The sequence below is a fragment of the Chelonia mydas genome, chromosome 17, assembly GCF_015237465.2.
Source record: "Chelonia mydas isolate rCheMyd1 chromosome 17, rCheMyd1.pri.v2, whole genome shotgun sequence".
Lineage (NCBI taxonomy): Eukaryota > Metazoa > Chordata > Testudines > Cheloniidae > Chelonia > Chelonia mydas.
The window spans coordinates 6,384,327-6,409,701 of NC_051257.2; the positions used below are offsets into that span (position 1 = coordinate 6,384,327).

Here is a 25,375-nt window from a genome sequence, read left to right on the forward strand (position 1 = left end):
TTTAAGCAGTCACTGAGCCACCTCACTTTCAAAACAAACAAACACACACACACACACACTACACAGTTACTATATACTCCCATGCTAATTGCATTAGGTGGACATAAGCAGCTGGTGGCATGGAGGGTGGCAGGTGGAGAAGCAAGATGAGCGTAAGCATTTTTAAAGGCTTTTGCTTTCTTGTAAAGGGCTGCCGTGTTCTTTCCACATGCCTACCCACATCTCGCCAGTGATACACACTATTCCAATTCAGTACAGCAAACCAACAACCTTTCAGCATCAAACAGTATCCCTGGTTCCTTACTTTGACCGACCCCAAAGTAAAATACACATTTAGTCAAGAGAGGTGTCTCTCCAGATAGTCATACCTCTTTCCTAAACTACAAAAAGGGGCTAATGATATACTAGCCCCAATTCCTCATTCACCCTCCTTCTTCCAATCCCTGTTTCCCAACATTCCCCATCCCTACCTAAGCTTCAGGCTCTCCATGTGGCCATACAAGTTGCTAATCTTTTGCCAACTGCGCTTTGCCATAACTTTGACTGCAGTGACACCCAGACTGTTGTTATGAGAAAGGCTTCTCTTCCACATTTCTGGAAAACATCTCACCAACTCAGCACTCATCTAAGTTAAGGGACTTCTTTTATTTTTTAAAGTAATTATTTAATGCAACTGTTTATAATTTTCACAGAACATTTTCAAATGACGTATATGAGGGTCTGTGTATAATTTCAGTGAATCCATAATTCGAGGCTTCTAAGAACTGTTAAGAGACTGATGGATATATTTACTTAAACATCTTGGCCAAGATCTTCAGAAGCAAGTAGTGTTTTCTGAGTGCCTCAATTCTGAGCACCAAATGAAGACGCCTGAAAAGGGCCTGATTTTCAAACATATAGACCCTGAAAATCAGGCCCTATTAAAGATGTCTGAAAACAAACACCCACAAATTGAAGCACTGAAACGCACAAGTCACTTTTGAAATACCTGGCCTCTGTTTCTTTGGAAATACCACCACGCTGTGGTGTGAATGTGTTAGCTTTTTCTCCAGTTCAGAAAATCTGCCCATTACAGAAGTCTCTGGGCATACTAATCAAAGCCAAATGAAACCTCTTAGTTTCTTTTTGAATATCAAATGCTAAATCTATTTAAAACTTCAAACCGGTAAAGACACAACTTACTGTAATTTCTCTTGACAAAAAACAGACTTGGATGGATGAAAGGTACAGTAGTTGAGAGTTCCTTCCTGTTCTCTATACGATGTCAATTGTTAAAAATGACTAGATGTGTTACAATAATTATTTACAGCAATCTGGTGTCTGCTTCAAGCATGTCACACTGAACTGCTGTGTGGTAATGAGAGGAATAGGCTATAACTGTGTATGTATAAATATATCTAGGAGGAATAAGAAGGCACAGATATTTCTGGCCACCTCTTGACTATCCCAGGACATCGGGATCATGATAGGTGCTCCTGTAATAGCAATAAAGGAAATGCTATTCATAGGGGCACGGTTTTTAATTAATAAATCCCACCACACTGGAGAAGCCCCAAAAGGGAAAAAACTCAACTTTTAGACCGAAGGAGTGCTCAGTCCCCTAACAACAACAGGCACTGAAAAGGTCTGTGTGTGTCAAGAATCCCACAAAGACTATCCTAATGGCACAGAGGGCAACCATGAAGGCAGGAAAGGTGAGGGTTTCACAAGTGCCTGTACTGTGCCCTTCCACTAGTGTTCATGATCCATCCGGCCCTTTTAACACCCTCAGACTGGCTGAAGGCCCTTTTAACACCCTCAAACTGGCCCTAGCCTTTCTAACCTCTTGCTCTTGCTGACACAATAAGGGAGACCTAGGCTTCCTCTTACACATCAGCAGAGGGGACTTATTCCTATTAGGGGAGGGGAGCGACAGGAGCCCCAAACAGGCCCTAGTTTTTAAAATTAGATTGATATTGGGTTGGTTAAATTAAAATTACCTGTGACCCTCACTATTTACAAGGGACCAGCAGGAATAAACAGTAATCATTCTAAATCCAAACAACAATCAGCACGCCAACAAATTACACCATCAAAGAGAAGGGCAAAAATGAACAGATGGTTCCAAAGCTCATTGCCTAGGGCAAAAAGGAAGAAACTGAGGGTAACTAAGACTGTGGATACTATTATAATTACACCCCGAAAGTTTTGATTTCCCTGGGGCGGACTCTTCTTTCTATACGGTTTCTATATTGTTCCCAGTTCACGGCTCCCAAGAGCAACACATCATCAGAGTGGATGTGGAAAGGCAATTCTTGAAGGCTTTTTCTTTTTTGTAAATTTATCAACCACACTGTTAAAAGAAAAAAAACTGGGGGAGGGAAGGGGGACACACAACATTGCACCTGGCTTTCATGTTTTCCCCACAAACAATACATATTTATCTTCTGGATGTCCAGATGTGCTCCATAACCATCCAGGCTGATGAGCAATGAGATTTTTAAATAACTGCATTTAAATGTAGACCAGATTAGTGACTTCATGATAGCCGTGAAACAAAATCTGAAACATTAAAGCCTCTAAACCTTTTAATTTACAATGGAGACTATTAAAATGTCGATTTTCCCATAGTTTATTTAAGTAGATTCTAAGTAATAAACTCTCTGCCTTGAGTATTTATAGGGGACCTATCCCCATAATATCTAGGTACCCTGTATATTTATACTTTAATATAGATTTCAGGTACTGTATTTGCAGCAGTTTAATACAAGGCATAGTGGCATTTTTAATAGCATCATCTGTATATGGAAATACAGATTATTTGAATCCCGTGTTATTGGAATCCACAGTGAAATCAATATTTTCTTTTTTCAGATACTGCCGACAACTGAACATGGGATACTACAAAAGCAACGTAATAACTCAACAGAAGAGGTGTGCCTGACAACACAGAAGAAAAATGAGATTTACCATGAAGAGGTGAACCAGATGGGCTACTCGACAGGCCTGGGACAGGGCTACAGCGGCCTCCTTGTTTAGACGTCAGCTCCTGCTCAATCTCCTCCAGCCCTGCACTCTTCTGGAAACGGCTCATTCGGTTTACCACCCGGGGCGACATGTGAGTGCGGACACAGGGCTGACCACCATAAGGATTGATGGGAAAGACGTGGGAAGTGCCACGAAGAGTGCTGACCACCACCCAACGACAGTCATGGCTGAAAGAGATATCTTGTACCTGGAAAAATGCAAAGTTACATAGATATGTAGGTGTCATTTAAAAACCTTTGAAACTAGTTGGGTATCATGTTATAATTGAAGAGACAAGTCTGAACAGAAAACATTTAACTTAAACTTTGGCTTTTTTAAGTCAATAGTTTGATTTTATATTTTCTAGTGAACAGCAATCAACGATCTTTGCTTTAATACCATTTAACACAATTCCACACCTTGAATCATAGAAGAAGATTAGGGTTGGAAGATACCTCAGGAGTATTTTGACTATTTCTCAAAAGTGTCTTGAAACTTTTCTTCTAAGGGTCCAACTCAACAAAACAAATTGCAGTGCAAAATCCCACACAAAGCCACGGGAGCCTGATGTAATTTTTTAACTAAAAGAAAAGGAGTACTTGTGGCACCTTAGAGACTAACCAATTTATTTGAGCATAAGCTTTCGTGAGCTACAGCTCACTTCATCGAGAATTTGGTCCCCAAAAAGAAAACATGCAGGAAGCTATCGTAACTGCACGTTTGACAGCAGGCAAGGCACCTGTTATTTGCTTGCTCATTTTAATTCTCAGGAAACATGACAAATAATAAGTAAATAATCACCAACAAAATTGTACAGTCATGCCAAATATTTTGATGTGGTTTAGCAGTTAGAAGAAAAGACTAGTGGTGTCAGGAGTTGACTTCTTGGCTCTGACTCTAAATGCATGAGCTTGGACTAGTCACCTAAACACTATGGTCAAAAATTTGAAAAGCTGTCACTAGATTTTTTTAGAACATTTTTTATGCTAAATTTGAGAAACACTGGGCCCGATTTTCAGATGTACTAGCACCCACAACTTCAGTTGAAGCCAATGGGAAGCAGCAGGTTCTAAGCATATGCTCAGGATTTAGCTGATCGCCATATTTGGGGTCGGGAAGGAATTTTCCTCCAGGGCAGATTGGAAGAGGCCCTGGAGGTTTTTCGCCTTCCTCTGTAGCATGGGGCATGGGTCACTTGCTGGAGGATTCTCTGCTCCTTGAAGTCTTTAAACAACGATTTGAGGACTTCAATAGCTCAGACATAGGTGAGAGGTTTTTCGCAGGAGTGGGTGGGTGAGATTCTGTGGCCTGCGTTGTGCAGGAGGTCAGACTAGATGATCATAATGGTCCCTTCTGACCTTAGTATCTATGAATCTATGAAAATCAGGCCCCAGGTTTCACCACTGAGGACCCCAAAAATCTGGGGCCATTTTTTAAATTTTTGACCTAGAACGCTACCTCCGTTTGTAGGATCACTGAAAAATTATTTCAATTGTAGTTAAAATTGCTTCGCTCTACCATGGGAAAAGAGCTTTTATGGATCAGCTGTTAAAACCTATGATATTAACAAAAAAGGAAGACTCCCTGAACCAGATTAGTTCAAATATCTTTTATGCATAGGAGTACTCTCACGTGTACTATGTGAACTATTTGAGAAGCATGGGTCTTTGTTTTAGCTTCTCCTTAAATATAATCTCTAGATCTGACTCAAGAAAAACCATATATTTGTTAAAAACACTCTCTGATGTAGTTACCTTTTATATAGATCTAAGAAATAAAACTCAACAGAATTTAATTCTCTTCTAAGCTTTACATAACACCTTGATAGAAAGCAAATTCTTGCTCCTTTATGGGAATGCTTCATAAAAGGGAACACACATTGTGGTCCAACACCATATTGCCAGACAACTCATGAAAACAAGAAATTTAGTTTAATTTACTATAGAAAAGTCCTAAAACAATGTTCGTAAAAATGTTTTAAAAAGTAAAAGCTGGATAAAAAGAATACGTACATGAATTTAACATGACACAAACATATAGGTGAAGGATTAGCTTTCACTTTACTATTAAACAGCATAAGCTAAATAAAATTCTTCAAGCTTTCGGAGAAGTCAGTTTTACAATACACTAGGTACTCAAATTGGAGTAAACACTGATAAAATCTTGACAAATATTCCAGAAATGCACTCCAAATATTCCAGACAAAAGCAGCAAGTATTTGAAGTGCAAGTTTGCAGTTGAGCCCTGAAACCTTTGAGATAAAAAAAGGATTTAAGTATTGTGATGTGTGACAAGATATTTGGCTGACAGACAGTCACTATACAAAATGTTTCATCAACATTACATAGATAAACCAAAAAATACCATTACACACCTGCTCTTTTCAATTATGTTGACATAGCCAAATGATCTGCTAATGATCTAGTTAAACAGGGTCCTAGAAATCTGGCAGGTTTAGCACTTTCAGTGAATCTAGTATTACTGGTATATAGTCATTCCATGAGCACTTAAAGCTCCTAGTTTGTCTAAAGAGAGTTTCATCTTTACAGACTGCTGAAAACGGATTAGAGGCCCAATACAAAAGAACAAGAGCCAAAAGAAGAGAAACCCCATAATCACGGGCAACTTCCAGATGTCAGAATCACACACAAGAACTGTATACAAAATAACATTCTCAATTACAGAAGGCGGCTATATTTCAAATCACTCCTTCTACGGCCTCCCCAAACCTAATTTTCTAGTCTCCAATATGCACAAGGATACCTGCCCTCTTATACATGCCAGACATCTGAGCAGATCATCCCACCCTTAACACCTTCAACGCACTTGCCATTCCTTTTAAGATTCAGATCAAAACTCCCCTCATTGTTTCTAAAAGTCTCTATTAACTTCCTCTCTCCGATTCTGTTCACTGCCTCCACACAACCAACACGTGTCTCCCCTGCCTCGCTCTAGTCTCATTCTCTTGGTGGAAGAGTCTTCTCCTCTGCAGCTTCTGCCAACTAGAATATACTTTCTGAATCTCTCTGTCAAACAGATACTGATTTGAGTCTCACCTGAAAAACACACTTTCCCCTTTGCATGTGTCTCTTCAGTCCCTCCCCCGTTGGTATCTGTTTTAATTTACTTCACCATAATCTCTTTACATCACTGTACTGAGCAAGAGAGAAATTTACAATTTCATACTAAATTAGTTTTCAGCATGCATTCCTCATTTTATATTCAGGGGAAAAAACAACCCAAACGGTGCCAAAATCCTAGCTCATGACAGCATGCAGGAAACAAATGAGGAAGTAATTATAAAGTCTCGTGTAAATGTGCCTGCTCTCAAGGAAAAGAGGTTGCAGTAGCACCAGGCTAACTGCTCCATTTAAAATAAAGTGCAAATGACCTCTACCTTCCATCTCAAACAATGACACAGCAGTGACCAGCTGGGATGAGTGATGGTGGGAAAGGATGGAAACTTAGAAGTAGTAAAGAGCTGCAGTTGCTTTACTGTGAAGGAGCTCCATAAACAAAGAAGTGCTACTCGCAAATGAGACAGAAATTAATTATCAAAGATTCAAAGAATATATATTCAGAGAGCCTACTCTCCAGGGACCAAGGCAAATATTTTGGATACCAGATTGGTGTTTTCTGCATATGACACATTTCCCACAACTTCAAGAGCTGCATTGTCTGTGTTCCCCTTATATTAGGCAAGCAGCAGCACATTGGAAGATTGGAAGAGTTTAAATCATGGTACGTTTGTAGTTTCATTTGTGGGCATTAGTTAAATATCTTCTTTTCACATAGAAAGATCACAAATCTTTGTGTGCAATTTAAATGAACCCTTAGTCAGCTTCTTTTCAATAAGCAATGGATGAAAGGAAAGGACCAGGATAACATCAGGATGCTGTTAGGACCAAGTGTAATCTCATTCCCAATTGCTTCCAAAATCAGTTGTGTGTATCTGTGAAAGAAGTTTAAATTATCATGTCGAGCCTGCTGTCCACTGGACTGTTACTGTACGTTACACAGAGTTCTTGATTGCTCATAGTATAAACAAACTGCACAGTGCCCCATTAGTGGTTTGCAAGTTTATGCTATGCGTTGCAATTTATTGCTGTTCTTTAGGTTAATGTACTATTGTTCCATGTATTTATAATATATTTCTACATTTGCTGTTAATTATGATGTAATGTTTGGATACTGAAGATCAACCATTCTCTATAATGTTTACAGCTTTATGTTAATAAAGTAAAAAGTACAGTAGACCTCTCATGGGGTTTATTCCATAATGCAAGGTCAGCATCAGATTCAACATTCACACCTATATTTTTAAATTCTGTGTATTTCCTTCACACACACACACACACCCCCCCCACAGGAAATGTACATGCCTTGGTTGTGGTACATGCTAGTTCAGGTAGCTTTAAACCCAAGATTTTTTAAAAACGTATAAGCTACAAATTAAAGGCTCTTTGCGAGGATGCCAGGGCTTTCCTCTGGCCCTAATGCCATTTCTTCCCAGTCTAGTTGACTGGGAAGTTAGGACTCTCAATCACTTTGGACCCAGTGGCATGTCTTACACATCCCCGACTCCCACAGAAACCACTGGGAGTGGGTAGGGGGCACAAGGACCCTTCTCCCTGGTCAATAACATATAAGCCTTTTATTTAAGGCAAAGGAATGTAGCCACTATGGGTGTAGTGAAGTGATCATCAAGGGGTTAAACAGGGTTCCTCAGATTATTATGGGTTGGCACCATGCTCCACTCCTCCCTTAGTACTTGTTTAGTTCATGGGTGTTCCCCCACACTTTGTTATGTGTCTGAACAAAGCATGTTCCCTGCCTGCAGTACTGAGGAGTGTGTTTCTTGTGCACTGAGCAGTCCCTTTACAAAAATGGGCAAGTCATTGGGTGAAAGGGTGACTGCATACATATAGCTAGATAGATAAATGCTCATTTGATTTCCTGTTTAAACATAGAATTAGCTGCAGAACACTTGATGAAATATGGCTATCCAGTTCTCCAGTGTCAACAAAGTACTCCATTGTTGTCTCTGATTCTTGATGCAGGGCATGCACCCTGGAACTCTTGCACTTGTTTTACGGAATATCTAGCTTGCACACATCCTTTGGAACACTGCTGATTCAAAAACAGAATTCCCTGGTCAGAATGTTTCAGGATTTCTCTTGGAATACTTATTTGAGGCCACTCTTCCACATCTGGTAGCAGGTGAAGTGTCAGAACCTTCTAAGAGCCAAACCATTATTTTCTCAACCCAAAAGGTGCTGTAAAGTGTCATGCAGGTGCTGCTGCTGGCTGTAACCTCTTGGAAGGATCACATTACTGTCTGGGCTTAACTGCTATCGCCTCTTCTTACTAGTATCACAGTACTGATGTAATGATGAAATACATTATCCAACTACTACTGCTCACACTCCTCGGTCTTTAGGTTTAGGGAGAATACAGAAGACTTCTGTGACCATGGAATCCCTCCCATTTCTTGGTCCAAGGAATTCTAAATCAAACCTTGAGGTACTAAAGTTGGCTCTGACATAATTATTTCTGCTCTAGTTAAATATTTGTAGTAGCATCTATTCATTTAGCAATCAGTCACTTTATGGCACAGCTATATCTCCTCTTGGTTTAAACTCAAGTGTCTGCAGACTATTTTCCCAACCGAGTCAATTAAACGATGCTTTCAAATATGCTGGTAAACTGTAACAGCTCCTGGGAGAAAATAATCCAGTGTTTGCAAAGGAAAGGGCACATAACAGTCTATGAAGTGGTTTCTTAACTGATACATAATGAAAGAAAGCTTTGAATAACCATGTATTATACAATGAATCCTCTTCTTTCTAGCTTCACTCATCCTTTCTAATTACACTATTTCCCCTGCCCTCACTATTTCTTCTTCTTGTAACATTTTTCATCTTTCCAACTATTTTTGTCTCACCTTCCTTCATTTCTCTCCATTCTTATTCCCTTCTCCATCTCTCTTCAATTCCCTCCCTTGTACGCCACTTTTTTACTTCTCCCCGATCTATTTATCTCTTTTGTATATTGTGACTGCACAACCTCCTGAAATCTGAAGGAGAAACCTTGCTTCTGGGTTCAGAAACACTATAGGGCAGTATGAATATTGTAGTATCTGGAATTTGATCACATTATATGATTTGCCAGTGGCCCTACAGAGCTAATCCTCCAAGAATGCAGTGATCAGAGGGTAATGCTACATGAACAGAGTCTCTGAAAATCCATAAAGAATTATTGGATTCTGGGGCATCATAACTGACATACACAAACATACTGCTTGGTTTTCCTTTTTGTCCAGCAACGAGGAACTAGGGTAACTTTCTTGCCGCCATTCCTTGTTAACCCCCTTGCCACTGAAATTTAAATCCAATCTTAACTAGACTAAATATATACAATGTCACAAGCCTAACGTGAAATAAAACAAAAAGGGAGTCGACTGCAGCATCTGGAAAACTGATTATTTTCAAAACAGTTGATAAAAAAAGGACAGTTAAGAGGTAAGGCTGATTACACAAATGATCACATGGACAGAGGCTGACCTTGTTTACCACTGCTCTTGGAAATGACTGACAGTTCACGTCCAGGCTAGATACTCCAGGGCTTTTAAAAGTTAATACTGTACTAACTGTGCATACAGTACTTACAGCTATATTAAAATCAACTTTTTTATTTAAAAAATCAGTAGAACCTATAGTCAGTGTAACACAACACTCAGTACACTAAACTTAGAGTCCACAGTTTGATATTGTATTTTCACAGGGGTGGGGACAAGGTGGGCGAGGTAATATCTTATCCTGAAGAAGAGCTCTGTGTAAGCACAAAAACGTATTCCTCTCACCAACAGAAGTTGCTCCAATAAAAGATATTACCTCACCCACCTTGTCTCTCTAACATCTGGGACCAACACTGCATACATTATATTTTCATGACAATTACAAGAAACAAGCTATCAAAACACCTGATCTTGGTGCTGTCTCAGGCCTTTTACTTGTACTAATAACTTATCAGGCTGGCACTGGTAAGAAAAGTTCTACAAACTTTACTGAATTGTCTCCTACCTGAATAGTGAAGTGAAACAACAGAAAAGCATGATCAGCATTATCTCAATAGGAATTTAACCTGTCATGTCTGCAATTCACTTCCTCAGCAATTGGCTTCTCCAGATGTTCTCAGTTTCAGAGACATTGGGGTAAATGCTATACATAATACTGTCAGACAGTAATGTTTCAGACAGTAATGTTCACCATTGTTTGAACTACATGACCAAAGGGTTTCATTGTTTTATGTGTGAAGAAGGCATTGACACAGCAATGATGAAGTCAGGGCCAGTACAAAATTAGCAAATGCTGGTCTGTATTTTTTCCCAGAAAGTTAAAGGAAGACTTTGAACAGTAACAAGTGAAGATGAAAGAAAAATAAAACCACTGACACCACAAAACATTTTTATTAGATGCTCAGGGCCCAGTTCTGCCACCCTCGCCCTGAATGGCACCTTGCTCTGCAAGGAATGCCACTGATTTCAACTCTGCAAGTTAAGATGGCAAACTCAAGCCCACAGCGAACTACCCTATACCTCTCTTCGGGCTGAGTCGTTAGTGCAGTCATAACGAAATGTAACTACAGTCACAAAGGTCACTGGTTAGAGCCCCGCCTTCACAGTCTAGTTAAGCAGTGGAGCACAGATCCTTCCATTCAACTGGCACCACTTTTATCTACTGGCAAGTTTCATCAGTGAATGAGTAACGACTTTCAATCAATTTTTACTATTTCAAGACGGTCCCAGGCAAGATTATTTCCCAGAAATATTGTCTTCAGCAGACTGATTCAATATTTGTGACTACACTACTGTAACTATATTAGAAAAAAAAAAAAAGAGAGATTTATACTAAATATGGGGTAGCTGTCTGTAAAATATTTAAATGATTGGCTGTCTGGATACAGTGAGACTTAACCTTAAGCATACTTTCTGAAATCATGTTTAAAAGACATTTTTGCATTCTCTGTACAAGGGCAAATATGTCTCTTGGCAGCACAAGGTGGTATGTTTTTATCATTCTTTCTATTTACCTACACTGACTGAGGTCAGTTATAACAGCAGTTTGTGAGTAAGAACAAGCAAAAATCCGTCAGCCTGAAAGATTACACAGGACCCTGGCCACCAGCCCACCAGTGCTATCACCACACTTATTTGTTCTAGGTTGAGATAACGCTGTTTTCAGGCCCTTTTTTCTGTTTACACTTTAAGATCAAACAGAACGTGTAGACAAGCTAACTTTCATCTACAAGCAAATAAAACTGCTCATCTTAGAACATACTACATCTTGATTTCCTACAATCCAAAATGCATATGGGTAAAAAGTTCTGTTGTATTATGTAAATACTGATTCATATTGGGTAAATGAGAACAGCTGGAGGTATGGCTAGGATTAGCATAGAAAAATTCACATCTTTAACCAAAATGTATCCATGCTTCTTTGATCCAGAAATCAAATTGACTCCGGAGAGCACAGAGTTCCTGAGACCTTTCAATACTGACTATATCCTGCAAGGGTATAAATAACAAGGGTTCACACTGAGATGGTCTGCAGTGACAGTATACAGGCACCTCATTCCTGCTGCCTACTTGTTTTCTAGAATCTAAGATTTAATTATTATTTTTTTAAATAAGTCTCTCGCTCTTTTAGTTGTTGAGACAGCCTCAGAAATTTCAGCGGAGGGTAACTGATACAGTAAGCTCTATATGTGTTTGCAGAACCTGAAACAATAAGTCTGAAAGGTGAGGCCAAGCTATCTAGGTTGCAGAGTAGCAGCCGTGTGAGTCTGTATTAGTCTGTTAGTCTGTCTACCTAGGTACTTATATGGGCTGGGTCACCACAGTATCTGAGCACCTCACAAATCTTAAATGGATTCTATCTTCACAACTCCCCAGGGATGTACAGATGTATTATCCCCATTTTACGGATGAGAAATTAAGGCACAGGATACAGTAACGGCATGTCTATATGATGGAGTTAGTGCACAGCAAGCTGGGGTGAAATTAGTGAGCAGCACACTGCTGATTTATACCCCGGCTTGCTATGCACAAACCCCTTGCATAGACGAGGCCTCAGGGAGACAGCCAAGTTCACACCGGAAATCAGCAGCTGAGCCAGAAACTGGACTGAAGTCTCTTTAATCCCCCAGTCCAATGCCCTCTCCTAGACCATCCTTCTTCCTACATTCCCCATTAACCTTGCTGGGTGTAACTTGAATGCCCAATGATAATACTTGAGATATCAATATTGTTACCACGTTAACTGTTGAAAGCACATAAGAAAGGAGAAGGAGGATCACATTATGAAGATCTGAACAATTTACTGTAACAGCTCATTTTGGCAACAAGACTGGGTGGATTTGGGAAATACCACTACTTTCCACCTGTACCCCTCCATATCAAGGAGCCAAACCCAAGAAGCCTAGCAAAGCCCAGCAGGACATTTAAGTCTCTCCCTGCAAGACAGAGCCAAGCTCAAGAAGCCTACCAGGGCATACAGCCTTACCATGGGGAAGGCAAGGAGGAGAGACTAAAAGAGCTCACCTGTGTGTTTGGACCCCACTGAAAGGTAGCTAAGCCCAAGGAGCTCGAAGAACATACACAATCATATTTCGAACATCCCACAATCTTAGGGTTACCATACGTCCATATTTTCCCAGACATCTCCAGCTTTTTGGTTCTTAAATCGCCATCCGGGTGGAATTTTTAAATATCTAAAAACGTCCAGGATTTTTCCATTATTATGTTTCCCCAAAAAAGAGTTGATCATTCAAGAAAGAGAGTGAATCTTGATCATTCAAGAAAGAAAGTGAATGCTGATCACTCGAGAGAGTGCCCGCTTTTTCCCCCAGCTCCCAGCGCTTGCGCCACGAAACAGCTGTTTCGTGCAGCTCGGAGGGAGGAGGGGGAACACAGCACGCTCAGGGGAGGAGGCGAGGGTGGGGCAGGGATTTGGAGAAGGGGTTGGAATGGGGATGGTGAAGGGGTGGAGTTGGGGCAGGGCCGGGGGCGGCACGAGCAAAAATACCCCCCCGGTGGAGTGTCCTCTCTTTTGAATGTTCAAATATGGTAACCCTACACAATCTGCTGTGAATGGCATCTCATGTGGGAGGACGTTATGTGGGCTGAGCTTGGAAAATACTTTTTTTTTGGCCAACCTAATCTTTGCAATTAACACAGCAACAGACATTGGGGTTGTTTGTTGTTGATTTTTATTTGTTTTTTTATTTGTGGGGGAATTGGGTTTTTCTGTTGTTGTCCTATTTTTAAATACAGGATTTTAATACTGACTCTGCTGGTTCTGGTCAAAGCCAGGAGTGCAGAGGCAGTGGGGAAAATGAAAAGAATACCAATGAAACTTTTTGAACCTGATTCAAGTTTTGGTTAAAAGGTCAAGTTCATTCAGACTTGGTCACCTAATCTTAATATTTAATCACATTTATGTTTCAAATTATTGTGCCTAAATCTCATTTTAATTCTCATATACTGAAAAAATACATGACAGAGAGTTTAAAAAAAAAAACAAACAGAAAAAATATCTGTAATCCAAACACAAGAGAGGAAACAAAAGGCTTTGATCCTGCAAAAACACATGTAATTTTATTCCCGTGAGTAGTCTCAAGTTAGATACATTCATAAATCTTTGCAAGACCAGAGGCCTATGTACCTCAAATGAACTGTGGAACTAGATTACTAAGAAAGGGCATCTTCCAGTCAGTCATTGATAATTCTGGATTTTGACTTAACTGAAAATTTTTTTTTTAAACACAAGTATTCCTGTTCTTTTTATTTGAATGTACCTCTACCAAAATTCGTAACAACTTCCAATGAAAAAAATTAAAGTAACTTTTTCTCCAAACTATACTTGTAAAAAATTAACAACTCCACATGGGAATCCTTAATGAGAATGCAAACATGCACACACGGACACAGAGGGAAGAAAGACCTTCATCAGCTGGCTGAAGCAGGTTCTTTTCCAATGTTAAGTATAATGTTTATGTTACACTCATTGTTTAAAGATGATTACCCCTCCTTTTTGGAAAAATGGGCTGAGCTCCTTTTTTCCCTTGTTAAAAAAAAATAAAAAGCTTTAAAAATATTGTTAAATAAATATATACATAAATGAAATAAATAGCTCTCCCACATTAGAAACGAAAACTGATTAACCTGAATAAACAAAAAGTGAGGGAAGAAGGGCCAGGTACAGTAGTGCAGGCAATGCATCAGATTCCTGGTAAACGAAGACAATTTCAAATGCGACTATGCCGATAAAAACGGGCAAAACTCTACTGGGAAAATATCTGTCATTGTTGCTCACTTCTCTTAAGAGTCCATCCAAACTAGAGGCAGCCACAACATTCTGTACTGAACCGAAACTTCAGGTTCCTTTTATAAAAATCAAATGAATGATTTCTCACTTTCAACATTTTGATTATAGTATCATTTAATTGCTACGACAGGTATGGCTGGGGCAGCAATTTTATTCCCAGGGCTCCATCTCACTCCCACTGAAGTGAATGAAAAAAGGAGCAAACCTTGTAAGACCTTATTTTCAGGCCTGTTATATATTTCTGGGGTGAAAATTGCCTTCTGGGCTGAAATATCTCATGTTTGTTCAGAGTTCAAAAGCGGAGCTGCCCTTCTGGAAAATTTAGCACAATAAACAGGATGTCCTAATATTTTTTAAACATATAAAGGCACAAAGCTAGGGCACAGCTGATGTTGCTTTATTAGAAAGACACTTAAGTGATTTTAATGGGCTTTGGATCAGATAGTAATGGTACATCTACACTGGAAATAATATCCTGCAGCAACAAGCCTCAGAGCCCAGATCAACTGACTCAGGCTTCCGGGGCTCAAGCCACAGGACTAAAAATAGCAGTGTAGACGTTTCTGCTTGGGCTGGAGCCCAGCCTCTGAAACCCAACAAAGTGGGGTGACCTCAGAACCCAGGCTCGGGAACGTCTACACTACCATTTTTAGCCCTGCAGCACAAGTCTCATGAGCCGGTCAGCTGTCCTGGGCTCTGAGACTTGCTGCCATGTTTAATTGCTTGTTTTGCAGTATAGACGTACCCTAAGGGATCAGGACAGACAGATGTCTGCTCTTAGAGACTAAACTGGATACATCTAGGGTTCCAGGTACTTTGGGGGAAGTATACTGAAGCCGCAACTTACTTCCTCCAGGCACAGGGGTTGGTAGGTACACAAAGGAAATGGGGTACTGTATTTTTTAGATAATCCTCAACACATCTGGGGATTGTGGCAAACTGCTCAGAAAGTGCAACTACTAAATCTTAATGTTTGCTTCTTTATCCTCAATAAAAATAGAACATGTAGCCTGGACCCTTTCTACAGATGAGGGATGGGATCAATAGGCCTTCTTGGCAGCTCCCTTAAGAGATAGGAGGGGGTGTAATGGGCTGCCCCTCCTCCATCATAGATGAGTCGAGTTAAGGAGTAGGAGTTCTGATGCCCTGGGAAAGATGTCATCCCAGAGCGAATATTCTAAACTGAGTGATATTCTGATTCAAATCTCTCTACAATATTAAGACGAGCCCTTATGCATATTACCTATATCAGTATATGAGTCTATTTGTCCACCCTTAGTAAATGATATAATCCAAGTTGTAAGCACTGTGCCCTCTAGCAAGCGTTTGCAAGAACATGCCCTAACTGATCAACAAAGCAGCATTGGATTTAGAGAAATCTGTTCATCTTGCTCACTACAGTTGTACAAGGATGTTTCTTGGGGACGGGGTAAATACCTTGACCAGCATCACGGAAAGACAAACAAATGATACTGCTATGAATAGGGGTACAAAAGCAGAAAAATAAAAAACACTAAGTAAAGAGGCATATGATGAAGTTGAACCAACTTACAATGAGTAAAAACTAAACTAAGTTTGATACTCTGATAATCAACACAAATTAGAACATTTTATAGCTACACTACAGAAGGTGACCTTTAAGACCACTGGCCCTGATTCACAACTAGTTTTAATTCATGAAGGAAAAAATATATATAAATGTATAAATACTATCATATTCAAGAAAGTAAGTATGGCAGCTTCTAACGTGTGTCTTAAAATATCTGCATTTGAATTACAGGTTACAAATCAAACAGCCTCAAAAATTCTTGTAGGTTAAATGCAATTCATATGTGCAGTTAACCAAACAAAAGACTAGAGCACAGTAACACACAATGCTTTTCTCACCATAAAACTGAAATTACTATGTTACTCATAAAGCCAGAGTTAGAACATATACATTCAAATCATGTACATGTTTCAAATGATAGGATTGTCTTAGCAATCACAGGCGCCAGTGTGATATTGTTGCTGGACTGTTTTAATATCTAGGGAGCTGTAAAACCCACCAATACGCCTCTTGCTGGTTAGACTTTGACTACTTTACACCCACTCCAAGGGAAACACTCCCACGCTCTGAATTAAAATTAAAACAAGGAGAATTTTCAAACATTCCATTGATTCTGAAACATTTTAAATCAGCGTCTTAGCACATATGCTAATAAAGTACTCATAAGGATGTACCACACACGATTTACTGCTAAAAATGTGTGATATTTGTTTTACTACACTGCCCTTTAACAATAAAATTGTTGTCAGCTGACAATATCATTCTAATTCAGAGACCACAGAACATTTCTATTCACAATAATTGGATCCACACACTCGTCTTGCAAGCTGACTATAACATCTTATACAGTTCTTTATTCAGTACAAAAATACACAAAGAACTAAATACATTATAGGATGTACATGTAAATGTAAGGTACATGCCTTGGAGTTTGTTGTTTATACATCTAAAAAAGACTTTCAGTTGGGTTCTTCTAATTTTATTTTCTAAAAAAATTGCTTCTATGAAACGCTCCTTATAAAAACTTTTAGTTGTCATGCTTAGAGTCCATTTTTAGTTATAATATAAAAAGTATGCTTTGTACAGATGAACTAAACATAAGAAGGGTATGGAATCATAAAAATATAGGGATTGGAAGGGACCTCGAGTGGTATATATGGTGCTCTACATTTTCCAAAATAACTAGTGATTTTCAATGTCCTGATTTTTGGGTGCCCAACCTGTGATACCTTAAAAAAAACTTAATTTTTAGAGGGCAGATGCACAGCACTAAAAATCAGGACCCTTTACATTGTCTCAATTTGGGCACCTAAAAATTAAGGCAAAGGAATTTCTAGTCACCTTTAAAAATTAAGACCACTCTATCCTTTCTTCTCACTTTTCCCATTGGCTATATACTCCCATTGGAAGCAGTTACCTATCTCAGCAATTATAATTTTCCAGGACATGCGTAAAAAGAGTCTCAGCCACTACATAGATGATGCACACTCTTAACACTACGTTGTTTGGAATTCCATTCTCCAGGGTTTTTTAAATTTTCTGGGGACAGCTAGTACTGATAAACTAAACATATCAGGTACCTGAGTTAAGATTCCTAATTCAGCTAAAAGAAAAGGAGGACTTGTGGCACCTTAGAGACTAACACATTTATTTGAGCATAAGCTTTTGTGAGCTACAGCTCACTTCATCGGATGCTCACGAAAGCTTATGCTCAAATAAATTTGCTAGTCTCTAAGGTGCCACAAGTACTCCTTTTCTTTTTGCGGATACAGACTAACACGGCTGCTACTCTGAAACGTAATTCAGCTAATGGCACCAAAACTTTTGGATGAGTAAAACCTTCTGATTGTAACGTGCATCTATAGCTATGGTACCATTAAATGCTTCCAGCCTCTACCAGGAGAGAAGGGAAGAGAAGTAAAAGCCAAGAGTAAGCACAGAGTCAAGAAAAATAAAATTGTCTAAGTAACAATAACTGTGGTACTACTCTGATCCTAGCTTCCCGGGCAAGGGCCACAAAGGTATTGCCTGCAAGTCCATGCTGTGAGTTATGTCCATGTATTAGCAGGTGTGACATTTATTTCCTATTTGGGGGGGGGGGGTTAAACCCATTTGATTTTTAAAATAGTTTTTTCAATAGTTCACAGGGCTAGAAAGGTGGGGATCCCCTGAGAATAGTGCAGTGGTGCCTGTTGTCAAGGACTCAGGCATAGCGTACTGCATGTACTAGAGTGATCCTAACCAGGAGTATCATTACAACAGTGGCTGTGAAAAAAATTAAAATTAGGAAATGAAATAAACTTCATTAAGCTTTTTTAACGTTTATTTTATTCTTAAGTTGTCTCATCCAAACCCATTCAGATTCACCTATCTTTACGCGTGGCATTATGTCAAATCTGGAACACTGATGTTTTTCACCCACAATTTCTCTTACATTTCTTGGGCCTTTCCCACCAAAACATAGCAAACCGACAGTTGCTTCAAAGGCATTAAACAAATGTTGAATATGCAACATGAGGAAAGGTTAAATGCAACCATTGCAATCTGGACTCTTTGGAGGTGATGGCATATCTGACCAAATCTGACACCACTTCACTGTACAGAGCAAAAATGTCTTATTGTCCAGGTTAAACTCTGTGCTCTTATCCCTTCTTGTGGCGATAACATAAGGAAGGCTCTTTCCTTGCTGAAACCAACATGAAACTCAAAAGAGCCAACATACATAAAATGTATAACGGGTTCTATCTGGAGATACGTCTTTAGTTAATATTTTTAACTTACTTTGGCTTCGGTCTCTCCCCTGTGAAGTGTATACAAATGATGTACAGCACTTTGTGATGACGACCAAGGATGTGTCAGCACTTGAAAAACATGGAAATCATGGCCTAGCGTGTCAGTAGTGACCAGTAGCATCCCTGAGAAAAGAAAAGAAAAAGCACAAGGGATTAATCACTGCAGAGAAAGAAGTTTAAGGATGGGGGTCTAAAAATATCGATCACATCTTTCACTTTGTTTTCTGGACACACATACACACACACAAATGGTGTGAGAAAATTATTTCATTCTAAAGGGATTAATTTCATGCAAATGTTTTAATTAATTTCTAAGCAGAAGTTCATTAGAAATCAGACAACTGTAACATTGTTGAACTAAACTGTACAGTCAATTAACTATAAGTCAAGACACTCATGCTGAAAGTTAATACCTCCCATGATCACTATGAAGCGCCAAAGTTACTGCAAACTGCAGTTTACCTCCCTATAGCTCTCACTTGGACATGTAAACATTTACTCTCAGCCAATATAATGAAGATTGATGTTTCCAATACAATTCCCTTCTTTCATGCAAGTGAAAACACTATTAAACATAAACTAAAGATAGCCCCTCCCAAAAATTATTCAAAGGGAGCCTCTATCTCATAAAGCTGTATCACAGAAACGGTCTGATTTATTGCATGAAAAACTAGCAAATAAGAGACTGAGTTTGCAAGTTAAATATTAAGTGTTACCTTAGCAGAAAACAGGCACTAATGTACGTTGCTGAAATTATTCAATTAGACTGAATATCAGTAGAATGATAGTAAGTTGTAAATACTATTTATTTTTTCCTCCCTCTACATGTCAGTCCATAATCCAGTTTTTGGACATTTACAACCACATATTTTAGGTCAGCTTGCCATGAGAGTGCAATTGTTTATACTAAAACTGAGAGCTTTTTGCTTATATAAAAGTGCTGCATTATGGCAGAACTTGAGAAGACTATATAAGAAATACCTGACATTCATTCTCCTCTACAGTAAATCTGCATTATCTTGCTTATCAAAGTAATGTAATAAATTATCACTTACAGTGAGACTGAGGTTTAAAGAAGTTTAAAGTGGAAACCAGTTTACTTGAACAGTTTTTTAACAGATAGAATATCTTCAAAATTATTCAAAAGACACTTTAATGTATCTACAGAAAGAGGAATTTTACACATTTCATGGTGAGTGCATAACTGGAAAATGTGATGAATGATGTATTACAAAGGTGTTTGCAGCAACACCATAGTTAAGGTTGAGTTTTTCCACTTAAAGCAGAACTGAAATCTCTTACTATTTCAGTGATTAAATAGGAGTCGCCAAATTTAGCACAATTACTGTTCAAAAGGACAAGTGTATTACCTGTGATGAAATATTATTGACTTGCCCTGAGAAAATAATTTAAAATTCTTTATATAAATGTGGCCCCAAATTTCTCTCTCGCCCCCCTTCTCTCTGTAGCTAAACAGTCATATTCACAAGCTCAAAACCTCTCATATATACACACACACACACACCCCATCACACCACTGATACAGGCCACTTAAAAAATGTACTGTTAAACAGAAGAAATGTATGACCCTTAATCGTACCTCAATTGAGAGGAAAGATGGCCCCCGTGATAAGGGAACTAACCTGGGATTAGGATGACTTGGGTTCAACTCCCTACTCTATCACAGGCTTCCTGCATGACTTCAAGTTACGCAAGTCCTTGGTTCTCCCTCTATAAAATGGGGATAATTCCCTACCTCACAGGTGTTGTGAGGCATTCAGATACCATGGTAATTCAGACTGTATAAGCATCTTAAATAAATAGAATTGCAGAGATCCAAGATATGTCTGGCAGACAAAATACCTGTCAGTCTCTGCCTCGGTTTGTCCACTGTAACTGTTGGGCAGGGACAGAGAGGGAAACCAGCCTCAGTGCATGTATCCAATCCCTCAAAAATCATACACAAATGCACAATCTTACCTTCAGCAAGATCTTAGCCAACAGACACACTATCAACTGATTCTGAGTGTTGGAAATGAAAGAGTTTGTTGTGAAGCTGAGGAATCTATTGGCTATTGACTATTCTCTTTGTAAGGTAAGGCATTTGAGTTTGGTCTTCATGTTAATATTGGCTTAACTGAAAATTTCCTTGGTTTGCAGAGATTAAGTTGATAGGAAATATAGTTAAAGTTGCTCAAACGCAAGTCAGCTAGTCTTTCGTGTGGGGATAACACACAATTTACATTAACTCTATTCTGTACAAGCAGAAGACATATTTCCCTTTAGTGAAGTGTGAACCCCAATAATAAATACCATCTTCCATGGAGAAAATGTTATGATCTAGATATAAATAGTGTTCCCTGTGTTGGTAGGAGGCTGCCCTAACTAAATGAGTGGGAACATTACGAGACGTGATTCCACTCCAGACACATTCCCAACTCATCCATTTCATCCTCATCCATAACCATTCTACATTTAACAACAAACACTTTGTCCAAACCAGTGGCACAGCCATGGGCACTAGGATGCCTCTCCAATATGCCAACTTCTACATGCGTCGCCTCGAGAAAGAATTTCTGGAAGAATGCATCAATGATATGTTCATCCTCTAGACAGACCTAAGTTTAAAATGGAAATCAGTTTACTTGAACTGTTTTTAATAGACACATTAAAGTGCCTTTTAAATAACTTTAAAGATATTGGATCTACAGATTTCCACACGACTTCAACTACCACCATACATCCATCAAACTCTGTCTAAAACACTCCCACGCTAGCAATAATTTCTTGGATAACATAATTAGCTTCAATAATGAAAACCCAACAAACCGCTATATACATGAAACCCACAGATCACAACATTTACCTCCACAGATTCAGCAATCACCCCAGACACATCAAAAATATGTTATCTACAGCCAGGTACTCAGATATCACAGAAGTTATTCCAAAAAGAAAGTGTGGGAAACACACCTAAGCATGTTTAAAATTCCCTTCACTAAACAAGGACACTCCATAGAGAAGTAGATTGCATCATGGAAAATGCCATGCAAATACGTGCTTCAATACAGTAAAAAAACCCAAAACCCTCCAACTGCATTCCCCCTAGTTGTCACAAACCACCCCACACTAGAACCCAGATGGGGTCTCACCAAATAGTTACAACCCACATTTGATGAGGACTAAATCCTGAAAGAAATCTTTCCTGAACCCCCTGTTCTGGCCTTCAAACAACCCCCCAACATCATCAAGCTCATCATCAAAAACAAGCTTCCTACAAACCAGGACACACCAACTCAAAGCGGCACCAAATCCTGCCACAACTATGATGCAAAACCTGCCGACATATCTCCATGGCTATGATGATCAATACCCCTCACAAACACATCTTTTAAGATTCATGGGTCCTACAGATGCCTATCACATGTGGTGTCTCTCATCCAATGCATCAAATACCCTAGCAACAACTATGTGGGTTTCAGAGTAACAGCCGTGTTAGTCTGTATTCGCAAAAAGAAAAGGAGTACTTGTGGCACCTTAGAGACTAACCAATTTATTTGAGCATAAGCTTTCGTGAGCTACAGCTCTCTTCATCGGATGCATTTTGTGGAAAGTACAGAAGATCTTTTTACACACACAAACCATGAAAAAATGGGTGTTTACCACTACAAAAGGTTTTCTCTCCCCCCACCCCACTCTCCTGCTGGGGAGTGGGGTGGGGGGAGAGAAAACCTTTTGTAGTGGTAAACACCCATTTTTTCATGGTTTGTGTGTATAAAAAGATCTTCTGTACTTTCCACAGTATGCATCCGATGAAGTGAGCTGTAGCTTACGAAAGCTTATGCTCAAATAAATTGGTTCATCTCTAACTATGTAGGTGAAATCAGACAATCATTCTGCTCTCAAATTAACTCACAGAAAAATTAAAAAAGACAAAAACACCATATCACCCGTGGGCAAAACTTTTCACAAAGTGATCACTCCATATCTGACCTCCCAGTACTCATCCTCAAAGGAAACCTGCTCAGCATCTTCAAAAGGCAACCCTGGGAACTTAACTTCATACATCTGTTACACACTAAAAACCATGGACTCAGAGACACTGGTTTTATGGCTCATTTGTAATACACCCCACTGCCTGCTAACTCTTAATTGTCCACTTCATTTTAAGTGGTCTCCTACAAAATGTGTAAACTCCTTATGCTTAACAATCTAACCGTCAATTGTCCACTTGATTTTAAATGGTCTTCCACAACATGTTAACACCCTATGCTTAACAATCTGTCCCAACTTGTATTTGGCTCTGACACTCTCGTTTCTTTCCCCAAATCTAAAGAGCTCTGTGAAGTTTGAAGGCTTGTACTTTCCACCAATAAAGGTCATTTAATAAAATATACTGCCTCACCTACCTGGTCTTTCTATTATCGTGGAACCAACACAGCTACAACACCACTGCAAATAGCTTACACTATAGCAGCTTCAGATAACTCTACCCCTTAACTGAGGAAACACTTGGAATGATTCAACGGCAGAATTAGGGGTTAGGGAATCATTACTGGTGCCAATTCCAAAGTAGACTTTTCAAACTACACACATGCATGCTCACACTGAATCCATTCATTCACACCCTAATAGAACAACACAGACATCTTTCTGTAAAATAAATAACTGAAAATAGAAAACAAAGTAAGAGGGGGGAAATAAGATACTGAAGAGAAAAGGTGTTTGAACTTCTTTTTCTACTTTATGGTCTTGTGATTTTTCTGTCAGATGTTGCAGGATGGTGACTGCAGTTATTGGAACCAGCCAATGAAGTAGCTTGGTCATAGAGCTTGCTGCCAGCTAGAGTCTCTCAGACAGTAGCAAACTGGCAGGCTAGCATAGCCAGTGACCAAAGTCTTCACTTCTTCCCTACGTGGGCGGCCTGTCCAAGGGAACTAAGGGAGATGCTTGCTTCAGAGGTTGGTGGTGGACCAAGAGAGTTTTGTCTTGACCCTTACTCCCACTTACATACTCTGCCTTATAACATCACCTTCATAGTCTGGGGGCCAGTTAAATGGTCCATACACTTTGGTTACAGTCATCACAGCCCAATCCTTGTCAAGATGGACAAGCTTTGGTCTGAGAGCTATATAAAAAGTCCTGCTCAGGATGACGATTGTCTTCAAAGATCACTGTTGCAACCTCATGCCATATGATCCCTCAGAATAGAAATTAGGAGTTGCAAGGTTGCCTCCAGCCTTCTATCTGGGGTAAATAGCCACAGGGTCCACTCTTGGTACCATTACCTGTTATAGGCTTAAGATAGCTCACAAAAATAGCCAACGGCCTAGTCTGCAACTTTGTCATGAGCTCATACATCCTCTTACATTTTCTCAATACAATGGAAATGAATTTAACTAGCCCAGGATAGACTGTCATCCTTGCATTAAAGCAAGAAAATTGAGGAAGTCAATGTGTGTCCTCAACTGTGTATAAAATGATGATTTATAACCACTAACCTTTGACTTCGAGGCAAAGAACTGGTTTTACATGTTATCAATATAAATTCCATTTATAACAAAACAATTAAAGTTTATGCTGATCCAAAATTCTCATTTGGGCTAGTTCTCTCACAAAGGTATAATCCTAATCTCTAATCCCTATCTGCCTGTAGAGGAATTCATCAGAAACTCATTTTAAAAAATCATTATAAAGGAATGTAGGGTGTGCTCTGAAGGTGTTATCTGTGCATTCTTTGAATGTTATGTGTAGTATTTGAATAAATTACACAGTGAAATGTGCTTTGATATCTGGAATTATAATCAGATCCATACTGTGTAATTAATTTTTTTCCCTACACTGTTTTTCTCCTTGCCTTAATTTTTTATGTACTTGCTGAAAGAGTAAAGAAGTGAAAGATAATACGGCATTTGTGGGAAGAAAGGAAAGGAGTTTGCTTTAAAATAGAAAGATGGAGGCTATCTGATTTGGCAGTTTGCTTATCTAATGTAGAATTCTACTGTGTGTCACCGTATGGAGCAAATGCACATTATTAGGTGATACAAACCTTAGCTGTATCGGTAACTTTTTTCAGGAGGTAAAAAAATTACATTCATAATGCCGACATTTGCATTTGATATACAACTTAATGCTTGTCTAAACCCCAGTAATGTGCTGGTCTCAGGCACAATACCACAGACATGCTAGACCAAAGTACATTTTTATAAGACTATTAGTATTTTAAAATATCTTCCTTGTTGTTATTCAAACAATAAATCACTGAGGTTTGGAATGTTTGCTTTTTTTTTGGTGCGCACATGCACGTGTGTATGTGGTATTTTCCATCTCTCTTTACTTCACAGCAAGGAGTTACAGTTTTCAATTACCACAGCTCTACTATTTAGTTTCTCACTCTAGTTCCCTGCAACAAAAGTACATTGTGCAATTCCATAACAGCATAGTGGAAATGATCCCAACAGAGAAATAGATTAACTTGAATCTTAATGATTACTTTCATTTTCAAATGCAGGCAATTTTAAATTCAGTTTTCTCTTTCAATAACCTTCCCAAAGACTGTGTTCAGATGGAAATATAGGTTAGCACTGTCATAAGTTAATTCCAAAAATGTATTCTCTTATGATGTATTTTGTATGAAGAAT

The 25,375-nt window shown here is 39.0% G+C and overlaps 1 protein-coding gene across 11 annotated transcripts in view; it reads right to left on the minus strand.

Annotated features, from left to right (window-relative positions):
• BCAS3 (BCAS3 microtubule associated cell migration factor) overlaps nt 1-25,375 on the minus strand; it is a 494,723-nt gene that overhangs the window by 331,933 nt on the left and 137,415 nt on the right. For all 11 annotated transcript variants that reach the window (XM_037880509.2, XM_043531385.1, XM_037880505.2 and 8 more), the window contains 2 exons: nt 18,724-18,857; nt 2,950-3,214 (listed from right to left, as the gene is read on the minus strand). In XM_037880509.2, coding sequence (XP_037736437.1) covers nt 2,950-3,214; nt 18,724-18,857 — 399 coding nt within the window. The remainder of the gene's footprint in view (nt 1-2,949; nt 3,215-18,723; nt 18,858-25,375) is intronic.